The 25,171-nt window shown below is 42.3% G+C and overlaps 1 protein-coding gene across 1 annotated transcript; it reads left to right on the forward strand.

Annotated features, from left to right (window-relative positions):
• Positions 1 to 2,992: 2,992 nt before the first annotated feature.
• Positions 2,993 to 8,061, forward strand: tnnc1a (troponin C type 1a (slow)). Its single transcript, XM_029719883.1, has 6 exons — positions 2,993 to 3,139; positions 4,880 to 4,910; positions 5,597 to 5,743; positions 6,108 to 6,222; positions 6,947 to 7,083; positions 7,324 to 8,061. Exons 1-6 carry the CDS (start codon positions 3,116 to 3,118, stop codon positions 7,353 to 7,355), a joined length of 486 nt encoding a protein of 161 aa, XP_029575743.1. The 5' UTR covers positions 2,993 to 3,115; the 3' UTR covers positions 7,356 to 8,061.
• The last annotated feature ends 17,110 nt before the right edge of the window (positions 8,062 to 25,171 follow it).

Raw genomic sequence — 25,171 nt, forward strand, 5'->3', positions numbered from 1 at the left:
AATAGAAAGATCATTTAACCTAACAAAATGGTGAATTGAACCTATTTTGAAGCAACCATACGAACTTACAGTATTTGTAGGCTAGGCTAGTGCAAACCTTGAATACTATTCCTAACCTGATCTGTCCCAAGTCAAGGCACCCAATGAAGTTCATTTTTATCTTCGCTATGACACATGAAATATAATAATTTGGACACGTGGATTAAGTCATCCGTAACATTTGCATAAATGGTTCTCATTAAGGTTGCCAGGGAATAAATAATGATTGCCAAACCTATGTGCGCGTGTGCGTGTGTGCATTCGTCTGTGCAAAAGGCAAAGGAGAAGAACGAAGAATACAGTGACTGCGAGGACAAAATGTGTCGGCGGGGGGGGGGGAATAGCCCTTCTCATCTCCTCTCCTTTTCTGCCGCTACAACCCGGCAGGGTTTCTATGGCAACCTCTCAAAAAACGGTGTGCGGTGAATTGAGGGTTTGAGATGCGCTGTCTGATTATGATGTGTGGAGATATGGTCGGCTTTTTCGTCAGCAGCCCCTTCCTCTGTAAGAGGAAATTGGTGGAGTGCTCCAGTGAAAACTGCACTCCGTATGCTCCTATTGATGTGGGCTTCTCCAGGCTCTGTCAGGCTGCCATCCCACAGTCGATAGAGCTCATTCCTTCTGCGTGTTTCTGGTTCAGTCAGAGAGAGAGAGAGAGAGAGGCTTTACATTAGAATCTACTGCCCCTTGTAGAGCTGCTAGTACTGGAACTCAACACACACTCAGCTCATCTGTCTGCTTGATACTGTAGATTGACTCATCAGTATGCTTTGAGTGGAGACGATAGCAAAGCAGGTGAGGAAGCCAGCGACACCAATGGTGACACCCAGCTTACCTTGCATGTCAAGTGGAGTTAGGTGCAGCAGGTGAAATGGGGACTTCTTTCATTGTATCACTGTAAGCATAGTTTTTTACCTTTTGAGGGCGAAATGGGAAAGACTGAAGAGATGACAACTATAGGAATGGCAGTATCTCCTGCTTCAATCTCCCATAATCCTTTGCGCTAGTCACGCACTAAACCACAATATTATTTAAAAAAAAGATATATATATATATATCATGTCTCTATAGAAATCTATGTTGAGATTTCATCCCTTTTCGTGTTGTGGATTGTTGTGTCGTGTTGTGTACACTAAAGAGAGTGATAGCTGTTGGATTCATCTGTCTGTGAGGGCAATGAATTCATGACTGATGTTGTTCAGTTCAGCCTTCTGTCTGTGAAGCCTCTTTATTCGTGGGGCATTTCTCTCTCTATGATGGTTCTATCTATCTCTGTGAAAGCTGTAGATGTGAGTGTCGATGTTAGTTCAGTGCAGGCTCTCTGTAGGTAAATGATAATGATTTGTTTGTGACTGATGCTCTTCTTCATATCCCCCCTTCTCTCTCTCTTTCTTTCTTTCTCTCTCTATCCCCCTCCTCTCTCTCACTCTCTCCCTCTCTCTCTCCCCCACTCTCCCCTCCTCTCTCTCTCTTTCTGAGCTGTTGTGTTGTTGTGTTGCAATGTTCATAAGCTGTGCCAGTCGCCATTAGCATCCCATTGGAACCCAGCAGGATCACCAGTCATTTAGAGTCCCTGCCTCAACACTATACCTTCTGTCGCACTACGTGGGTCTCAGAACCGTCATGCACGGCAAGATTTTAGAAGAAACTGTGTATGTATGCTATTCTCTCCTACAAATGGATGAGATTGACGAGGCACACGAGGCACATGCATGATGCCTTTGGGGTGACTACTGTCCTTTCCTGTCCAAGTCAGTGGGGTGGCGGGGAGAATGTGGTGTAGCACAGACGCAGGAAAGTATTGGATGTTTTGTGGCTGAGGACATGATTTGTGTTCAGATGGGTCCAGAGGGGTGAGCTGAGGTGCGGCTTACTATTTCATTCCACATGAACACTTGTCTGTTCCCATGATATTCAACACACACTGGAATGGTCTTCCTTAGTCTATTATAAGGTGTTCATTTCATTCAATGTTTTCACATGTTTTTAGGCAAATTCAAGTTCTTGTATTTGACCCAGATTTCTGACTTGAGCACCCTGTTGATAAATGGGATATGCTGTAGCACACCAAGCTGCGTAACAACTCTATTAAAACGACACACAGTAAACAGCGCCCTCTGCCGACTGACTTTATGTAGTTTATAAAGGCTCAAAGGCCTAATATAATACAATGTTAATTGTATACCTATAAATACCTATTGTTAAACTGTATATAAAAATGTAAAAAATAAATAAAACATTTCCCCCTTCAAAATGCTATGTTGTAAAATTCTGCTGGTCAACGATTGATGATTCGTGCATTACAGAAAATGTACATTATACTGTGCAATCGTCATTTGGAGGGTGCATGATTACATTTTAAATGGAAAGTGTCAGATAAGATAATTGAAAATAGGAGTTAAACCCTTGTAGGTTAAATGGGTATTAGTGAAACACACACACACACACACACACACACACACACACACACACACACACACACACACACACACACACACACACACACCTCTTTGATTGTGTTCGTTAATGGCAGGCTTTAACCCGTTTGTCTGAACCACTCTGCCTCCCGCTCCCGTCCCCTGACTCTTATCCCTAGCCCTCTAAACCCCCATCCTCTATTCAAAGTTGCCCACCCTCTGCCCCCTCCTGTCCCAAACCCCCTTTTGCTCTGGTCTGCCCTCCATGCCCCTCTCCCCTGCCCCACTGGTCCACGACTGATGGTGGAATGTTGAGTGTCTCTAGCTCCCTCCCTGGAGATTAAGGTTCACCATGCGTGCCCCTTCACTTCATTCCATTCCAAAGTGTACCCCCTAAGAGCAGCTACATTTTTATCTGAGCCTGGTGATTGTGATAGATTGGCCCAGTGACACACACACACACATAGATGCACGTGAGACACCCAGGGGGATGGGCAGGCAGGCAAGCAGGGTAGGGAGGGACCAGGCCCTGCCAGGCTCCAGCTATAAAACCCTCCCAGGATGGGGCCAGTGTCCTGCTCCTAGCTGTGCTCTACCTCGCTCCTCTGTGCCACTACACCCTACAGACAGACGGGCAGCGGCCAAGCCAAGCCTCCATCATGAACGACATCTACAAAGCAGCGGTACGTCCCACTCCACTTCTACAACAGGGTATATTGTTTGTGGAGAATATGAAAGTGTTTGTATTTAGTAGGTAACATCATCATGAAAGGTTTGCTTTTAAAGTTGTTCAACTTTGGGTTTTCAGTGAAAGGTGGTGGCATGGATGAAAATGCTGTTTTGGTTTAATTGTGGACTCCGCCAAGTTAAGTCAAAATAGTCTAAGAATATTTTGTTGTCAGATTTCTGTCTTTTGGAGTGTAAAGGTTTAGGTAGGTTACGATTAAAAAATGAACACTTCAGCACCTGAGGGTAGGCTTCACCCTTAACTAGAATGAAAAGTACCTGTAATATTTAGTATTGAGGGTAAAATCCACTTAATAACACGTTTATGTTTTTAACAGTTTTAAACTACAAACTATAATGTTTCATATCAACAATTAATTCAAATGAGGTACATTTGGATATTCCCTTTACAACAATTTAGCAATTTGTAATTCTGACATTGCTCAGATGATTCAACTTCCATTACAAACTGTGTCTGTCAAGCGAACACACACAACACCAGCCTTTGACAAGTGAGGTGAGACACCATACATATATAGACCTTGTGCCTCTTGAAGCCTATCAGGGTTGATAGGAGCACTCCAGGGATCAGAAGCAGGACAAGCCCCTGGTCCACACTGTGGTTTCATTCATGACTACAAATGGAGCAGTCCCACTTCTCATCGGCTAATTTTGGCCAGTTGCTCCTAGCCTCCTGCATGTGTGTTTCTGTGGTGCCAGAAGAGGGCTTCAGGTCTAGATACCCCCCCCCACACACACCCACAGCTGAATTCCAGCATTATCTGTGTGAGCCACTGGGAGGGCTGGGAGAGTTGTTTGTTTATCTGTCTAGCTATCTCTGCCTGCTGCCTGGTGGCTGATGGGCTGGGCTGGGCTGGGTTGGGCTGCACGTGTCTCTACTGGGCATTACAGCTAGAGGATTCAACTGCAGGGAAACAGACTGGAATGTGTGTGTGTGTGTGTATGCGTGTGTGTCGATGTTTAGATGGACATTGCTCTTTTTCCCCATATATCATCACCAGCGGAATGTGTGTTTAATTTGTTGTGGACGACAGACAATAACTCTTACATAAGCAGCTGTCTCCCTCTCTCATTCGCGGTAGCTTTTCCTGGATTACTGTTCCATTGTTGAACCAGATCCACAGCTATGCTGATTTAAAGCACTGTGCATTCTGTCCTTTATCTGCTGTTTCTGATCCTCCTGTCAATGTATTTTTAACCCTGCCTCTCACTGGCCCAGGCCTCATGTATGAAATATAGGTTTTGTGTTTTGTGAGGGATGGATGGATGACCAAGTGTGAAGGACCATTATAACTTGGGGGGGAGACAAGCTTTGTGTAAACTAAGGTAACATTTGAGGTGAACTGTTCCAGAGAATTGGTTCCACCTTGTGGAGTCTACCGTAAATCCTCTGAAGGATTATTTTCATACACTAGATTTCTCTATCAACATTTTATGGTTTAGGACTGGGCCTTGTCTGAACTGAATTTGAAAACTCCACAAATAAGATTAAAATGAAGGGAAGAGCGTAGATATTATACACGTGTTATTGCACGAATGGAAAATATTATATTGTGCTTATCAAAGGAATACAGTAAATCAAAGTTAGGATTTGGGGTTGTAAAAGGCATTCCAGAGTGGATTCAATAACAGACATTGGCTCGACTGCTTCTGAAAACTTTCCATTTCTTCAATAGGTAGAGCAGCTGACAGACGAGCAGAAAAATGGTACGTAAAATGTGTTAATCTCAGTGTTTCCCCTAGGAATTCTTTTAGTAGCGGTGCCAAAGTAGTTTTTTTTTTGTGTGGTGGCCACAATTTAGCAGCGGGGGTGTGCAGCTGCTAAATACATATGGGGAAACACTGCATCTAAATTTCATTATGGTTTACTAATCTATGTCGGTCTCTGAGGCCTATGCATAAATGCTTCTTTATGTGGGATATATATCTTCACGTTCTACAAAATTTAATCACATCTAAATCAATATTTGGCCTAAATGTGTACCATTCACTCCTTCAGGCCAAGATGAAAAGTAAATTCTAGATATCTCAGAGGATAAACATTTTTATTTAACCTTTATTTAACTAGTTAAGAACACATTCTTGTTTACAATGACGGCCTACCAAACCCAGACGAAGCTGGGCCAATTGTGCGCCACACTTTGGGACTCCCAATCACGGCCGGATATGATTACAGCCTGGATTCAAACCAGGGACTATAGTGACACCTCTTGCACTGAGATACAGTGCCTAAGACCGCTGCGCCACTCGTAAGCCACAAATGAGTTGATTGAGTAAAAAAGCATATCTTACACTAAAGTAGCCAACACATAGAACTGACCATGAAAACAAAAGGGGGAGGGGGGAGAAGAAGAATAACTGACCATGGTCATGTGCTGTGCTGTGTGTTGCAGAGTTCAAGGCAGCCTTTGACATCTTTGTCCAGGATGCAGAGGATGGCTGCATCAGCACCAAGGAGCTGGGCAAGGTGATGAGGATGCTGGGGCAGAACCCCACCCCAGAGGAGCTGCAAGAGATGATCGATGAGGTGGATGAAGACGGTAAACACACACGCTCACACGGAAGAGACAGACTCAAATGACTACAATAGGCAAATGCATTTCCCATGAATAGTTCCTATCATGAATCACGTGTTCGAGTAAGAGGTTAGCTCATCAGCAGTCGATGAGGACGGTACACAACAAAGGCAGACACAAGTGTTCTGCTCATCAAAAGGCCAATTCATGGCTCATTGATGGCCCGGCAGGGACAGTTGTACACTGTTCTTTGTAAGACTGTAAACACACAAAAGACAAGCATCACATGGCTGAGTAGAGGATCTGGTCACATGTAGCTGCTATATCAAAGATAGGCTCCTTGATCCAAAAGGTTTTGTGACATCATTCTGTTGACATGTCTTTGCAGGCAGTGGGACGGTGGACTTTGACGAGTTCCTGGTGATGATGGTGAGGTGCATGAAAGACGACAGCAAAGGAAAGACAGAGGAGGAACTGGCAGACCTCTTCCGCATGTTTGACAAGTACGTTTATCCTCATAAGTACATAAGGAGATTCATGAGGGGGATGAACTCTGGAAAAGTCTTCATAGTCTTACCCAACTAAGTACCCACAGCCTAGGTCCACCAGGATAGACAAATATGCAGGAATGTACACTGCAGAGTTTTAGCTTGGGTGCTAGTTTGTTTCTGTTTTTGCCTACTTGTCAATGTTTGACAAGGCAACTATGTAAGTATTTTTGAATACAGAAACAGTCATGTTCCCTGGTTAACCGATTTGTGAAGCAGTATAATCCTCCTCTCCTAAATGCTACAGACTCCCCAGTGTAAATTGGTCCGGTACAAAAACGATGTTGTGCAACATGCACTGACCTTTATGAACAAATGAGGAGGATACTAGGAGTATGGGGATGGAGGCACTCATTTGGGAACGTGCAATAGTGAAACGAGAAATGTAACTAACTGTAAAATGATCATGGATATTGAAATTATAGGATTGCGCAATAACACTATGTGCAGTGCTCAGGGATCTTGGGGGATGTGTAATATTGAGTATAGGGAGGGGGCACAGTTGCATAATGGGGAAGGGAGGGGTAAGCGTCCTTAAGCAGTCATTTTATAAATTTGTATGTTTGATATGTCTGGTCTATGCCATGTCTCTCGCCCTATCACAGTGCATTTTACTGCACGTAAAGCATACATCTGTGAAATCAGACAATAAAGAAATATATAATCTATGGCCCCCCAGGAATGCGGACGGCTACATAGACCTGGAGGAGCTGAAGGTAATGCTGGAGGCCACAGGGGAGGCCATCACTGAGGACGACATCGAGGAGCTCATGAAGGACGGGGACAAGAACAACGACGGGAAAATCGACTATGACGGTAAAGTTTTGGAAATGGAAGTTAAGCACATAGTGTAGAGACAGAAGCATTCATATATTTTATTCATGATACTGATGCAAATGAACAGTTCTATGGATACTTCACTGCTAGAAAAGGAAATTGGGAATATGAATTATGCATGGTAACATGCTGTGTTATTCACAAGTAAAGCAGTGTAGTGACCAAAGTGAGTAAAATAATTCACTTAATTGACTCCCTTTTTCCTCCTCTTGGTTCCAGAGTTCTTGGAGTTTATGAAAGGAGTAGAATAAACAGCATCAAGAGAAGACAGAGTCCCCTGACCCTTAGTGATATTTTTCTATTTCTCTTCAACGTCATAGACATCTATGGAAAACCGGAGGTTGACTTTTTGGATGTCATCGGCAGAACTTCTGAACGACTTTGCAAGACTTAGTTCAATAATCTGATTGCTTATGTATTTTTATAACTTTTTACAATTTCTTGCATTGTTGTAAATACTGTTTGTAACTTGTTTTGGTGCCCATATACTGCATTTGAGTAAATGTAACCAACCAAAATACTCACATTAACAACTCACATATCACTTCAGTTTGCCTACTTGAACTATGCATTATTGTTTCATTTCAAATGCATATGAATTTTTGCAGTGCCACAAACAGTTTACAAATCTCTTATTTTTCCAAGTTGCTGATGTTATGCTGCCGAACAGAATGCTGTTTGAAATACATCCTATTAGGCATAGGACAGTACATCTGTCCCTGTAAGTCCCTGTAATTATACCATACTTTGATTAGCCCATTAGTAGTCTAAACATACATTGAAATGCAATGTAGCCACAGTGGCATAATGCAACGGTTGTATGTTTAACAGATTCCCTCAGGGCCATTTAATCTGCTGGAGAGCCTGTGGTGGATGTACACACCATACGTCTGCTTAGAATGTACATTCAAGTAATAAATGTGCTCGCCAAAGCAACGCCTGGTTTGCCTGATATCGTATCTGTTTGGAAGTGTTTGTTTCAATGGAGTGTTTTTGAGCGGAAATTATTCTTTACCGTGAGAATATTTTTTTTAATGTAAGAGTTCTGCTTTACTTTTAAAAGTATGGGATAAAACTCAATAAGATCATGTATGCAGTTGGCATGAATCTTTCATTATAACTTGAGAACTTCACTATTTATTCCAACTCTTCAGAGTCCTTCTGATGTCTCCATATTGTATTTCTCTCCTTTTTATTGCACTGTAGATTTTGGTGCTACGCAGAGGATCTTCTCTGCAGGGATATAATAATAATAATTAGGCGGGAGCTTATATTTGTCCTATTTCACAGATGTACAAGTGTGTATTAGAAATGTTTTTTTGCATATCCCACTCTCCCTGAGAAGGTGAGGTCATAGCCAGAGTCTGCCATTATCAACAGTGACCCTGGAGTAATTAGGGTTATTACCTTGCTCAAGGGCACATCAACGGATTTTTCACCTTGTCAGCTCAGGGATTCGATCTAGGAACATTTCAGTTAATGGCCCAACACACTAGCCTACCTGCCACCCATATGTGGGCTGGTATCTAGTTACACAATGTATTGAGACAAGAGCTATTTATGTCTAATTACGTTAGTGCCCATGATAGGGGATCATATTTGACCGACACCAGTTGACAATCAAATGCCTTTAGCCTTACAAGGCAGAGAGGACCAGTACAGAGAACAATAGGCTCTGTGCTAGGCCTGTGAGCCAATGTGTCAGTGTACTATACTGACATCCAGTGTGCTCAGTGACTTGAATAGGATATTTCCGTTCAATGGAGTGTTGAAATGATTGTTTCCAGAAAATTCAAAACCCTCTACTAATTGACTAACTATAACAAATTGATTGTCAGATTGCTGTAATCAAGATCATTGACATGAATTAACTTCAAATTCATCTAGCGAAATTGCCCCTTTGAAATTGTATTGATATAACCTGTACACAATCGACAGACATGCTTTTACCTGTGCAAAAGAACAACAGTGTGCAGTTATCATTCTTACCACTAAGTGTCAGTAGAAAAACATACAATCACTGAGAGGCCATTGCCATTGGTGGAGGACGACATGTCAGTCGCCGAGCGTAATAATGATATCAATACACAATTATGTTATTCGACTTAAATAAAAACAACTGCAACCGCCATAGGACTGCAATACAAACCTCAAACATGAACATGTGATCCAAGTGAGCTATGACAAAATCAAATGTGCAGGCCCTATTTTCAAGGAAAAGGATAGTAATATAATACACAAACTTTTTAAGAGAATATAAACACATGTGAAAATAGATATAAAACTATCACCTTAAACATTTTGAATCAATCTGTTTAAAGACGGAAGAGAAAAACAAAAGCATGCTCAGGTCAAGCTGAAGGCAATGAGCTGCAGGGCTGTCAATGTCGCTCCTGGATGGCCAAAACCCTTTCTGGTTTTCATCCTCTCCTTCTAATTAGGGACTGATTTAGACCTGGAACACCAGGTGACTGCAATTAACTACTAGGTAGAAACAAAAAAAGAAGTGTTTCAGCCCTCAAGGATCGGAATTGAACAGCTGTCACATTCGTTGGAATGATCGGAACAAGGCGCAGCTTGAGTAGCGTTCCACATCTTTTATTAGAAAGTGAAACTAAGCAAAATACAAAAACAATAAACGAAACGTGACGACAACGCAACTACACATAAACACAATATCCCATAACGCACAGGTGGAAAACATGCTACTTAAGTATGATCCCCAATTAGAGACAACGATTACCAGCTGCCTCTATTTGGGAATCATACAAATCACCCAAACATAGAAAAACTAAACTAGAGCCCCACATAGAAAATATAAACTAGATTAACCCCCCAGTCACGCCCTGACCTACTATACCATAGAAAATAAAAGCTTTCTATGGTCAGAATGTGACAACAGCCCTGAGCTAGAGAATGTGAAGAATGAGAATGATCGGATGGTGACCCTAGACCCACTTCAATTTGCTTACCGGCCCAATAGGTCCACAGACGATGCAATCAGACTGCACACTGCCCTATCCCATCTGGACAAGAGGAATACCTATGTAAGAATGCTGTTCATTTATAGCTCAGCATTCAACACCATAGTACCCTCCAAGCTCATCATTAAGCTTGAGGCCCTGGGTCTCAACCCTGCCCTGTGCAATTGGGTCCTGGACTTCCTGACGGGCCACACCCAGGTGGTGAAGGTAGGGAACAACACCTCCATTTCGATGATCCTAAACACTGGGGCCCCACAAGGGTGCGTGCTCAGCCCCCTCCTGTACTCCCTGTTCACCCATGACTGTGTGGCCCTGCATGCCTCCAACTCAATCATCAAGTTTGCAGACGACACAACTGTAGTGGGCTTGATTACCAACAACGACGAGGAGGTGAGGGCACTCGGATTGTGGTGTCAGAGAAACAACCTCTCACTCAACGTCAACAAAACAAAGGAGATGATCGTGGACTTCAGGAAACAGGAGAGGGAGCACCCCCCTATTCACATCGACGGGACAGCAGTGGAGAAAGGTGCAAAGTTTTAAGTTCCTTTCCGTACACATCATGGACAAACTGAAATGGTCCACCACACAGAGAGTGTGGTGAAGTAGGCGCAACAGCGCCTCTTCAACCTCAGGAGGCTGAAGAAATTTGGCTTGTCACCTAAAACCCTCACAAACTTTGACAGATGCACAATTGAGAGCATCCTGTCGGGCTGTTACGGCAACTGCACCGCCCACAACCATAAGGGTCTCCAGTCTGCACAGCGCATCACCGGGGGAAAACTACTTGCCCTCCAGGACACCTACAGCACCCGATGTCACAGGAAGGCCAAAAAGATCATCAAGGACAACAACCACCCGAGCCACTGCCTGTTCACCCCGCTACCATCCAGAAGGCGAGGTCAATACAGGTGCATCAAAGCTGGGACCGAGAGACTGAAAAACAGCTTCTATATCAAGGCAATCAGACTGTTAAACAGCCATCACTAACACAGAGAGGCTCCTGCCTACATACAGACTTGAAATCGTTGGCCACCTTAATAAATGGATCACCAGTCACTTTAATAATGTTTACATATCTTGCATCACTCATCATATATGTATATACTGTATTTTATACCATCTATTGCATCTTGCCTATGCCGCTCTGTCATTGCTCGTCCATATATTATTATGTATATACTCTTATTCCATTCCTTTACTTAGATTTGCGTGTATTAGATAATTGTTGTGGAATTGTTAGAGTACATGTTAGATATTGCTACACTGTTGGAACTAGAAGCACAAGCATTTCACTACACTCGCAATAACATCTGCTAACCGTGTGCATGTGACCAACAACATTTGATTTGATTTGATTTAGACCGACGGAAGTCACACAGACAGAAACACTCTTACTACAGGTCCAAATGACTAAGCCCAGGACCTTACATTGACTGGACGTCTGGCTGCATGAAAGGCCCTGATTTGGGAGAAAGCTGTTGGGCATCACAGCAACAGCAGCAGTCGCAGCTGGGGTCCAGCTCTTTCTGTTAATTGTGGAGTATTCGTACAAGGCTTGTGAGTGAGTCAGGCGGTGTGTGTGTGTGTTTAGAATACAACTAATCAAAGCAGGAGGAATATCCAAAATACATTTCCGTTGCAATTTCTTTCTGAAAAGCTCCGCTTTGTCATAGATTTTGCAATTCACAGTAACACAGCATTTGTATAGAGCACGTTTGGCCATGTGTTGGCCCTAGTCAATGAAAGGCAGTAAAAGGCTTAGTAGTAGTATTAGGTTCCAGTGGTGTGTGAATGTGAATGAATGGGTCTGGGTGTGGAGCAGTAGGCAGGGTGGGGGAGTGACTCAGTTATGTAAGACAGGCCTGATGACTCATGCCTCCTGTCATTAAGACCCACTGCAGTGTGGTTATATATCTTAAAGGCCCAGTGCAGTTAAAAATGTGATTTTCCTTGTATATATATATATATTTCCACGCTATGATGTCGGAATAATACTGCGAAATTGTGAAAATTATGATAATGCCGTTCTATTGTAAGAGCTGTTTGAATAGACTGGCCGCAATTTCAGCCTGTTTTGGTGGGATGAAGTTTTGGCCTGCCTGGTGACATCGCAAGGCAGTAAATGAGTTAATAGACCAATAAGAAAGAGAGTTCTAAACCTCACTGCCAATAACTGCTAGTTTTCAATTTCCCCCACCCCACTCAGACCACTCCCAGACAGTCCGAGTTAAATTATTGTATGAGAAATGTCTCTTTGCTAAAAAGCTATTTTTGTTTCTTTTTTACTATTTTAATTAAAAACAGTACGGTACATAAATGATTTGAAATTGAGATAAAAATGGCTGGATTGGACCTTTAAAGAGCCACATTAGGTAATCTGTGTTTAAGGGACACACAGGTTGCCTATGACTTGCTTTCTGTTGTGTGTGCTGTGCCTGATGCCTACGCCCCTGTAACAATGATCTCTGACAGTGATTGAGGCAAGGTGGATGCAAACATGTTTCATCGACCAACATTATGTAATGGGGCCCTTTCCATTCATTCATTCATTCATTCATTCATTGAGTGTGTGTGCGTGTGGAATGTTGTTATCCCATGGCTGTCATGGAGCTAGACACTAACATGGGGTTGTGTTGATTGATCCACTATCAATGATGACTCACAGCACAGGTCACATTGCAGGAGTACGATCTAGTGAAAATGGGTACTTAATTGAGGATCTATGAAATCAATCCACATGACAAGATATAAAAACGGTTTTGTAGGAACTCTTAACCAACTCAAATGTGTTTCAACTGAGTAACATCTAACAATATCACTGTTTTCTGAAATCAGCTGCTTTTTTGCTAAACGTACACTTCAGATACGTTCTTCGAACCTAGAGATGATGATTTATTTCACAGTGAATTCATTAATTTTCATTTCAGGAATTACTTGTTGAAAGTGTATTTGTAAGGAGTTAACTAATCATACAATGTCACTACCTCCTACATAGAAATGGAGCTTAGTTGAAAGCAGCAGGCTTGTGGGTTTATGGGATTCCTGTTTGACCCGCTCGACTACATGAAATACTCTTGGAAGTGTTCCATCAACAGATATCATCCATGGTGTTATTCTTCAATTCACCACGGACAAAGGCACAAAATACAAGGGTATCATGTCTTGAAATTCTCCCATTTTTGGTGAGCTGATCCTTTTTAGGTCAAGGTAGAACATTTTCTATAATATGATAATCATTTTCTGTCTTTGATGTTTGCTCACACACTATTAATAATCAAGTAAGAACACCTTAGGGTGTGAGAATAATTGTATTCAGCGAGTTGAGAATAATACCCTAAAAAGATTAAGAGGCAGAAGTAAAGAATTATCGCAGATGATCTAAAAGCCTAACATTTTACTCCTAGGAAGAAGATACAAAACAGATTCCCCCAAAAATATGTGACATCTCAAACCATTCTTTTTTTTCATGAGGAAATGAAACGAGTAGTTTGGTCCTTGTTACTGTAAATGCACAATGAGGGAGTGGAAAGCTTACACAAAGAGAGAGTGGAAAGTGCAAATCAGACTGGAACAGACAGAATATTGTGTTATGATGCTCCATCCCACTTCTCTCCTTCAGAGAACACTGAAGTACTGTTCGGCAGTACTAACCACAATGGGCCATAGAAGAGTAAGGAGAAGTAGAAATCTCAAAATTCCGCTGTTCTATTTACAGATTCCAATCAATGTGAGCAATTGTTTTTTGTTTTAATGTATTGTTACATTAAATAAAATGCTTTGTCTGTTTTTAAAGATATTCAAAAGATTTGTGATTTCTCGCTCACAACAGCACTCATCAGAGCCCTCTGTTCTAAACACAACCATGTTGGGGGAAACGTGTAACTCACACATGAAGCAGACAACTCTGCTGATGTATGTACTGTAAATCTAATCTCTATGTTTTAGGGCAGGGTTCCCCAACTGGCCCCCCAAATTTACTGAAAAAAAGTACAAAATATGTGGAATTTGTATTGTTGGATATAAAAGACTGTAAAAACATCAGGAAATCAGCTCCAAGTGATTTTAATTTAAGAAATCTATTCTCAAGTATTCCCACACATAATAGAGAGACACGTGAATTATACATATGTAAGCAAGGTTTGAAATTATTATGTTTTAGTCAAACTACTGTATATCTGTTTGGGCTTCTTGCGGTCAATTTGCAGTCTACAAATTTCCGTTCCAGAAAAAATCAGCCCGTGGCTGAATCTAGTTGATGATCCCTGGTGTAGGGGATAGAGGCAAAGTGTCGAAAGCGGAACTCCCTGGCCCTGGATTTACACACTCACAGAGCCCACTCGCATCCAGTGACATCATTGTTATGGTAACCTGTGTGCTGGGATTTCAAGGCCTGAGGCATGGCTCTGATTGGCTCAGCTATTCCATACTGTAAGCACCATATGGCCTTGCATGAGTGGGATACCAGCCATTCCCACCAATAACCCAGGTCTGAGGTCTGGGTTTACATATACAGGAGCGATAGCCTGTGTTTTGTGTTAGGTCTGTGTACGTCTGAGGAATGCGCCCTTAAACAGTACAGATCGACCCTGTCTTGTAAATTCTCACCCTCTATCTAACATTTAGGTGCTTTCCAAGGAGGCCCCACTGTCCCACTGAACTTTTCCACGGAAAATTGCAGTAATCATTTGACTAGAGAACTCTGTTTTGCCGTTCTTGGTGTGTACAGAGTTAGTGTACATGGCCCAGGTGGGATGGTGGATTTGGCCATGGAAACAGTGGCTTCTGGCAGATGGCATCCTCTCCCTACCTCTCGTATTCCATGTGGCTTCACTTTACATTACCCATTATTCTCAGGGCCACCACACCCTTCTCTTCCCTCTACATCGAGATCTACTTCTCAGAAACAATTTTGTGTTCGCTTTGGTAAATGGAATGAGATATGACAGTAGATAGGGGGATATCTCTCTTGAAAAGTAGATATTTTCTTATCTCAAGAGACTTCCTGGAAAGATAAGACACTTCCTGGTTAGATAAGGACCCACTAGGCACAGACGTCAGTTCTTACATTTGGTTGAGTTGTCAACTAAAGTGATTTCAACGTGAAATCAATAAAACATTTCACCATGACATTGTGGGAAAAAAAGACAAAATGCCCTTATGTTGATGACTTTTTACAAATCTAATAATTTTTCTAAGCTGAAATGGAATTGTTTTAAGATGGTCATACCATGAATGATTTAGCTATTTGATTTTGAAATTTAGGACCATTTATGTATCAAAAATGAGTGAATAAAGCATTTTTTCATTAAATATTGAATTTGGCCTTTGCTACTATAGCCCATAGCCTATAGCATTGAATAACACATTCGTAATGGCAAAAAAAGACATTAAAAAAAGTATGAATAAGGAGTAAGATTTTGAAGTGTCTGTCCTATATCTAGGAGATGTAAGAAAGCGCAGGAAATATAAACTCAACAAAAAAAGAAACGTCCTCTCAATGTAAACTGCATTTATTTTCAGCAAACTTAACATGTGTAAATATTTGTATGAACATAACAAGATTCAACAACTGAGACATAAACTGAACAAGTTCCACAGACATGTGACTAACAGAAATGGAATAATGTGTCCCTGAACAAAGGGGGGGTCAAAATCAAAAGTAACAGTCAGTAGCTGGTGTGGCCACCAGCTGCATTAAGTACTGCAGTGCATCTCCTCCTCATGGACTGCACCAGATTTACCAGTTCTTGCTGTGAGATGTTACCCCACTCTTCCACCAAGGCACATTTCTGGGGGGAATGGCACTAGCCCTCACCCTCCGATCTTCGCTGGCCATGGCAGAGCACTGACATTCCTGTCATGCAGGAAATCACGCACAGAATGAGCAGTATGGCTGGTGGCATTGTCATGCTGGAGGGTCATATCAGGATGAGCCTGCAGGAAGGGTACCACATGAGGGAGGAGGTTGTCCTCCCTGTAATGCACAGCGTTGAGATTGCCTGCAATGACAACAAGCTCAGTTCGATGATGCTGTGACACACTGCCCCAGACCATGACGGACCCTCCACCTCCAAATCGATCCCGCTCCAGAGTACAGGCCTCGGTGTAACGCTCATTCCTTCGACGATAAACGCGAATCCCGTAGGCGACGTTGTTGCCGGTGATGTCTGGTGAGGACCTGCCTTACAACAGGCTTACAAGCCCTTAGTCCAGCCCCTCTCAGCCTATTGCGGACAGTCTGAGCACTGACAGAGGGATTGTGCATTCCTGGTGTAACTTGGGAAGATGTTGTTGCCATCCTGTACCTGTCCCACAGGTGTGATGTTCGGATGTACCAATCCTGTGCAGGTGTTGTTACACGTGGTCTGCCACTGTGAGGACGATCAGCTATCCGTCCTGTCGCTGGAGACTCCGGACTGCGGACCGTCGCTGGAGACTCCGGACCTTGGCTCGTCGCTGGAGGCTTCGGGTCATGGATCATCACAGGAGGCTTCGTGCCATGGATCATCACTGCAGGCTTCGTGCCAAGGATCATCACTGGAGGCTTCGTGCCATGGATCATCACTGTAGGCTTCGTGCCATGGATCATCACTGGAGGCTTCGTGCCATGGATCACCACTGGAGGCTCCGGGCCATGGATCATCACTGGAGGCTTTGGGCCATGGATCATCACTGGAAGCTCCGGGCCATGGATCATCACTGGAGGCTTCGTGCCATAAGCCATCTCAGGAGGTTCCGGACTGTAAGCCGTCTCAGGAGGTTCCGGACTGTAAGCCGTCTCAGGAGGTTCCGGACTGTAAGCTGTCTCAGGAGGTTCCGGACTGTGGGCCGTCTCAGGAGGTTCCGGACTGTGAAACGTCGCCGGAAGCTCTGGACTGGGAACTGTCGCCGGAAGCTCTGGACTGGGAACTGTCGCCGGAATCTCTGGACTGGGTACTGTCGCCGGAAGCTCTGGACTGGGTACTGTCGCCGGAAGCTCTGGACTGGGTACTGTCGCCGGAAGCTCTGGACTGGGAAGGCGCACTGGAGGCCTGGTGCGTGGAGCCGGCACAGGGCTTACCAGGCTGGGGAGACGCACTGGAGACTGGGTGCGTGGAGCAGGCACAGGGCGTACCAGGCTGGAGAGACACACTGGAGGCCGAGTGCGTGGAGCAGGCACAGGAGATACCGGGCTGGGTGAGCAGGGACCCTTGGCATCTTTCTTTTCATGTTTTTCAGAGTCCGTAGAGAGGCCTCTTTAGTGTCCTAAGTTATCATAACTGTGACCTTAATTGCCTACCGTCTGTAAGCTGTTAGTGTCTTAATGACCGTTCCACAGGTGCATGTTCATTAAACCCTTTACAATAAAGATCTGTGAAGTTATTTGGATTTTTACGAATGATCTTTGATTTAACAAATTTTTTGGAGTAGCCACAAAACTACCTCCATACTTCCATTTATTTTTTAAACCGGTACCGGTTACGTTCAGACGAGTCCCATGAGACTTTTGGAGGTTCAAGAAGAAAACGGAGTTTAAATGGACGGATTCTGATGGGGATTTTTGTATTATGTTACTTAGATTGGCAGTCAATAGACTCTAGTTTCTATGTGTTTATTTATTTTTTAAATGGTATTATGTGTCTGTCATTGTTACGTGTCCTGTCCTTATAAGTTATTGATGATGCATGCTGTGATAAAACAATTTCCCAAGTTATACTCTACTCTACTGTACAGTAGATACATTGAGGATGTGAATAAAAGACATTCATACTAAACTACAAGCTAAGTATAGACACCAAGTATTAGGCCTAACTCAAAATGTAGCAAAGAGTAGACTTAGAACTCTTACTGAACAAAATGCTTTCATTCTCTATTATTAAGATCTGTGGAACAACGTTATAGAAATTAAGTTATTCAAGTCACGTCATCTCATCATATGCTGATGAAAACCTTGTACCATTCAAGCTTTTCCTAAGAACATGAAGAATATCATAATTGTATGATCAACACTTTCCCATGATTGATTTGAATGTAGGCTTATGTGTTGATGTATCTACACAGTATTGTGTCTTTGTCATGAAGGTTATCAAGCTTGTTTCCAAAAGAGCTCAGCTGATTATCAATGGAGAGTGTCTCAGAGATACCACTGGAAAAACATAGAGATGAAAAGAAGAATATGTGTCAGTGATTGGCCTTAGCATATGTGCAAAATTAGTTGAGACTAGTCTATGTGTTTTGAATTTGGAGATTTGTATTCTTAGACTCTACAATATCACAAGAATTTCTGAAAAACAAATAAATAGAGGTTTATATAACTTTCAAACAGCCCTGGGATGTTACACAAAACACTAGCATGATATGTAGGTGTCCATGTACCCTAGTTCTGCCATCCCCATTTTCAAACACACTCCTCCATCTCTGTGTGGGAGAGTCCACGCTAATGCTAAATCCAGAGTTTGGCTCGTTCCATTACAGAGATGGAGGTGGAGGAAGCGATGCTAATGGCCTTATATGTGATTCATGGATTCAATGGAATTAAACTGTAATCCCCCAAGAACAGGAAATAATATAGTGACGACAGTGCATTACATTACAATGTGGTGCATGTATACGGTCTTAGAATTAGTTGTGACTCGGGGAACCCTGGAGATTCTCAAGGAACCCCTGGAGTTCCTCAAGGAACCATTGCTTGTCAATGGTTTCTATTTGCCCCTTCGGTTAATTAAGGGGTTCTTGGAGGAACCTTTAATGGTTCAATGTAGCAAAGGGATCCTGGAGGAACCCTGGAGTGGAGGCGGGGGTTAGTAGGGGTGTTGCTTCAAGATAGATCTTTATTTGGCCACCCGTTAGCGTGAATGTAATTCCTGTTAATCTGTTCTGGTGTATTGTCATCACATGTTAAGGTTGAAAACTGACAGTCTTGTAGCTTCAATGAGTCTAACAGAGGTGTATGAGTTCCTCAAGAGCCTATAAAAATCCCAAAATTGGAATAGTTACCACTTTATTACTGTATGTAATCAGCAATGGTATTATATTATATTAGAATATGTAATATGCAAAATTATTTGCAGTGTACAAATTTAACATGATGAACAGGAATGACATTTACACTAACGGGTAGAGAAAAATAACTATCTGAAAGCCACGCCTCCAATAAGCCAGGCCTCCAATCTGATAGGCTGCCACCTCTACAATATATTATTAAAAAGGTTAAAAATGTAAAGGCTCCGGTAAAGGCACCTTTACACAGCGGTTCCTCGAACACCCTTTTCAGAACTAGAAACGCATCCCAAAAGGTTCTTCCATGCACCTTTACTTCTAAGAGTGTAGTTCTGTGAAATGAAGGCTAAAGGATGTAAACACAATGCTGATATAAACGATGTGATCTGATCGTCAGGAGAAATGTGACTGTTCAACTCCTTGCTGGTTTTGTTTTGTTTGACCACTGGTATTATTTCCTCATTGGCAGTGCACAGGCAATTGGTGAGAATTATTTCCCTGGTATCTAGTAGCCTACGTTCCGTATGACCCAGTTCATCAAATATGTTGACAAGATTACTTTCAGATCACATCTAGCTTTAAGGTCTAATTCAGCCTCTACATCTCTATCCTGGCTAACTAAGATAGGCCAAATCAACATGAGGCAGGGGGAAAAAAAACATGTAATTCTGCCTGCTTTTCCAAACTGTGAGATTACGATTATTCTACATTGAGAATGTCTGCCATCCACAGGCAAAGTGTGACCAGGGAAAAATCCTCCCAGTGATGACGGCATAGATTCAAATGAGATTCTCTTTCACACTGGAAAAGCTCAATGGTCTGACACAGAACTGGGAAAGAACAGAGCATACTCCTGCTCTCTACTAATTTATTTTCATGACTAAAGTGAATATCAGATCATTGTTGTACTAGTGTACAAGTGATAGTTCTAAAATTAATAGGTTTTAGGAATACTCTATAATGTCAGTCTTGGAGGGACTGATTGAAAATGAACATATACTGTACTATTATCCCATTGGTCAGACCTCACTTTAAAATGTGATTTATCGCTTGGAAACTCTCCAGGTTCAACGAAGGATAAACAAATAAGTCAATTATTCCAGACATGATTGTACCATTGAGTCAGTGGCAGCTGTGAGATTATCTTATAGTCAATCAATGTGCTGAATGGGAGGCCTGTGGATGTGCTTAACCACAGCAGGTGTGGAGCAGCATGAAGGGCTTCTGATCTCTGTCTCTTTCCCTCTCTAACACACACACGCACACTCTATGTTTCTCGCACACACACACACATGCTCACATACAAACACACACAGTCACACACATACTGTACAGTCACAATGTCGACTCTCTCCTTCACCTTCCCCCTCTCTTTCTCCCACTCTCCCTGCCTTTCTCTCTCCATCTCCTTTTCCCCCTCCTCTCTCTCTCCCTAAAACCCTGTCAGTCTCAGAGCACATCTGCTTCCCGTGCCACCACTGCTGAGCAAGCAGTGATTTAACCTCTGCTTCCCTTCGCTAGTGATTACAACAACATTACAAAAATACTCCACTAATCTCTTTGAGTACATTCACTGAAACATCACAAAACAAGGCAGGGCAGAGGCTGTATACCTGCTTAAGAAGCTTTAATGTGCCAAGATGGATAATTAATGAATCAATGATGTCATGACACACAGAAGTAAATCATGTTTCCATTCACATTAAATGCTCTCACACATTTTACATTTACATTTTAGTCATTTAGCAGACGCTCTTATCCAGAGCAACTTACAGTAGTGAATGCATACATTTCACACATTTAGCAGCCTACACTAACATACACTATATGACCAAAAGTATGTAGATACCTGGTCGTCGAACATCTCATTCCAAAATGGGCATTAATATGGAGTTGGATCCCCCCTTTGCTGCTATAACAGCCCTCACTTTTCTGGGAAGGCTTTCCACTAGACGATGGAATATTGCTGTGGGGACTTGCTTCCATTCAACCACAAGAGCATTAGTGAGGTCGGGCACTGATATTGGGCGATTAGGCCTGGCTCGCAGTCAGTGTTCCAATTCACCTCAAAGGTGTTCAGTGGGGTTGAGGTCAGGGCTCTGTGCAGGCCAGTCAAGTTCTTCCACACCGATCTCGATAAACCATTTCTGTATGGACCTCGCTTTGTTCACGGAGGAATTGTCATGCTGAAACAGGAAAGGGCCTTCCCCAAACTGTTGCCACAAAGTTGGAAGCACAAAATCGTCTAGAATGTCATTGTATGATGTACCGTCTGACTGCCAGATGGTGAAGCGTGATTCATCACTCCAGAGAACGCATTTCCACTGCTCCAGAGTCCAATGGCGGCAAGCTTTACACCACTCCAGCTGACGCCTTGCATTGCGCATGGTGATCTTAGGCTTTTGTGTGGCTGCTCGGCCATGGAAACCTGTTTCATGAAGCTCCCGACGAACAGTTATTGTGCTGACGTTGCTTCCAGAGGCAGTTTGTAACTCAGTAGTGAGTGTTGCAACCAAGGAAAGACGATTTTGCACTTGGTGGTCCTGTTCTGTGAGCTTGTGTGGCCTACCACTTTTCGGCTGAGCTATTGTTGCTTTTAGACGTTTCCACTTCACAATAACAGCACTTACAGTTGACCGGGGAAGCTCTAGCAGGGCAGAATATGAAAGTCACTGAGCTCTTCAGTAAAGCCATTCTATTGCCAATGTTTGTCTATGTAGATTGCATGGCTGTGTGCTCGAGTTTTATACACATGTCAGCAACGGTGTGGCTGAAATAGCCAAACGCACTAACTTGAAAGGGTTTCACCATACTTTTGAAAATACAGTGGATTTGGAAAGTATTCAGTGCATTCGGAAATTTCTAAAACGTGTTTTCACTTTGTCATTATGGAATATTGTATGAGGACATTTATTTTTATTTTATCCATTTTAAAACAAGGCTGAAACGTAGTAACAAAATATGGAAAAAGTCAAGGGGTCTGAATACTTTCCCGACTGTATTATTTGTTCTCTCACGTTTAATCTGATTGTACAAATAAGAGTAGATCGCGAATGATATACCAGGAATTCCTTGAAAACATACAGTTGAAGTCGGAAGTTTACATACATTTAGGTAGGAGTCATTAAAACTCGTTTTTCAACCACTCCACAAATTTCTTGTTAACAAACTATAATTTTGGCAAGTTGGTTAGGATATCTACTTTGTGCATGACACAAGTCATTTTTCCAACAATTGTTTACAGACAGATTATTTAACTTATAATTCACTGTATCACAATTCTAGTGGGTCAGAATTTTACATACACTAAGTTGATTGTGCCTTTAAACAGCTTGGAAAATTCCAGAAAATGATGTCATGGTTTTAGAAGCTTCTGATAGGCTAATTGACATCATTTGAGTCAATTGGAGGTGTACCTGTGGATGTATTTCTAGGCCTACCTTCAAACTCAGTGCCTCTTTGCTTGACATCATGGGAAAATCAAAATAAATCAGCCAAGAACCCCTTGATAAATAAATGTAGACCTACACAAGTCTGGTTCATCCTTGAGAGCAATGTCCAAGAGTCTGAAAGTACCACGTTCATCAGTACAAACAATAGTACGCAAGTATAAACACCATGGGACCACGCAGCCATCATACAGCTCATGAAGGAGACGCGTTCTGTCTCCTAGAGATGAACGTACTGTGGTGCAAAAAGTGGAAATCAATCCCAGAACAACAGCAAAGGACCTTGTGAAGATGCTGGAGGAAACAGATACAAAAGTATCTATATCCACAGTAAAGCGAGTCCTATATCGACATAACCTGAAAGGCCGCTCAGCAAGGAAGAAGCCACTGCTCCAAAACTGCCATAAAAAAGCCAGACTACGGTTTGCAACTGCACATGGGGACAAAGATCATACTTTTTGGAGAAATGTCCTCTGGTCTGATGAAACAAAAATAGAACTGTTTGGCCATAATGACCATCGTTATGTTTGGAGAAAAAAGGGGGAGGCTTGCTAGCCGAAGAACACCATCCCAAACATGAAGCACGGGGGTAGCAGCATCATGTTGTGGGGGTGCTTTGCTGCAGGAGGGGCTGGTGCACTTCACAAAATAGATGCCATCATGAGGTAGGAAAATTATGTGGATATATTAAAGCAACATCTCAAGACATCAGTCAGGAAGTTAAAGCTTGGTCGCAAATGGGTCTCCAAATGGACAATGACCCCAAGCATACTTCCAAAGTTGTGGCAAAATGGCTTAAGGACAACAAAGTCAAGGTATTGGAGTGGCCATCACAAAGACCTGACCTCAATCCTATAGAAAATTTGTGGGCAGAACTGAAAAAGCGTGTGCAAGCAGGGAGGCCTACAAACATGACTCAGTTACACCAGCTCTGTCAGGAGGAATGGGTCAAAATTCACCCAACTTATTGTGGGAAGCTTATGGAAGGCTATCCGAAACATTTGACCCAAGTTAAACAACTTAAAGGCAATGCTACCAAATACTAATTGAGTGTATGTAAACTTCCTACCCACTGGGAATGCGATGAAAGAAATAAAAGCTGAAATAAATCATGCTCTCTACTATTATTCTGACATTTCACATTCTTAAAATGCAGTGGTGATCCTAACTGACCCAAGACAGGGAATTTTTACTAGGATTAAATGTCAGGAATTGTGAAAAACTGAGTTTAAATGTAGTTGGCTAAGGTGTATGTAAACTTCCGACTTCAACTGTATGTTGTACATAATGCTTTGGAGAATTCCAAATTAATTGTGAAAGCAGGAGGCAATGGATTGATGGGGAATTATGCGATACCACAGATGAGCTCTGCCTCTGAGGATGAAGTGGTATATGATTTTTATAATCGAGGCATACTTTTTACACAACAGATGTCAGGGAATTTCCAAATAGAAAGTGTTGTAGTATCTACCAATTAACACTGTATATGTTGCTATAGGGAGATTCTAGCACCTCAAACTTGTGGACAGATCTATAACTTATTTTTAACTTTGCTTCCTGATCAGGGCAGGGTACTTCCCATTATCCCCTGCCAGGGTTGGGGAGTAACTAATTACAAGTATTCTGATTACAAACATTTTTGACTGTAATCAGTTATGTTACCAGCAGAAATATTATAATCAGATTACAGATACTTTTAAAAAATGTGCTCATTACTTCTTGGATTACTTTTGAAGTAAAAAAGGATGTTTGCTGAAATAACATACAATGTGAGTCTGTTCCACCTGAGCGAGTCAGACCACAAGTCAGAAACCAGTATGACACACCAAATGCGTTTGATGGATCCTTTTTTTTGTTTTAATGCCTCTTCAGGGGAAAGTAATCAGATTACATTACTGAGTTTATGTAATCCAAAAGTTACATTAATCATTACATTTTTGGACAGGTAATTAGTAATGAATTACATTTAGAAAGTAACCTACTGTCCCCTGCAGTGTTACGTTGCTGTGGAAGCTATCTCAATCAGCCCTATATCACTTCGGATGTGCCTCAGCGCTAAACCTCATTGGCCGGTCGATTGAAGCTGCAATGTCTGCACCATCAGCCAGACGTCTGGCTGTCAGACGTCTCTCCTTACACGTAAGGTCAGTTTGGCTCCATGGCCTCTGACTGGCCTAGATATGGGTGTGTGGCTCTTAGACATAATCACAGGTGTTTCCTGCAGGTATGCAGTCTGCCAGGTTGTCATGCTAGGAAAACCCTCACACACCAGGGTTTTATTGTTAGGCAAGTCTGGTCTGTGTTACTTTCAAAAGAAGACAATGGCAGATGAGGATTTTTTTTTTTGACATTGGGGACATTTAAAGAAAATAATGTTATTTAATTTAGTTATGTTACATCCTTTTCAGTGTTGTACTTATGAAGATGGAACTGGACAAGAAACAACCCATGCCTGGCATTCTCCATTTTAAAACCCCATAGTGAGCTCGGATACTCTGCTGTCATTTTCTGTTGCACCTCATTTTCCTCAGCTTAGCTCAGGGCTACGGATATCATAGACTTAAACTCATTTCATAACTGCTTCTTCTGAAAAAGAGGAATTGCATTGCCTGAGAATTATGGCTGTTTTGGCCTGGATCAGAGGTGTGATGA

The sequence above is a fragment of the Salmo trutta genome, chromosome 28 (genome assembly GCF_901001165.1).
Source record: "Salmo trutta chromosome 28, fSalTru1.1, whole genome shotgun sequence".
NCBI lineage: Eukaryota > Metazoa > Chordata > Actinopteri > Salmoniformes > Salmonidae > Salmo > Salmo trutta.

Excerpts from the sequence above, each read along its gene's own strand:
- tnnc1a (XM_029719883.1), top strand. The coding sequence starts at position 3,116 with ATGAACGACATCTACAAAGCAGCG. Across the intron at positions 3,140-4,879 it reads ACGACATCTACAAAGCAGCG|GTAGAGCAGCTGACAGACGA; the intron begins GTACGTCCCACT and ends TTTCTTCAATAG. Across the intron at positions 6,223-6,946 it reads CTCTTCCGCATGTTTGACAA|GAATGCGGACGGCTACATAG; the intron begins GTACGTTTATCC and ends ATGGCCCCCCAG.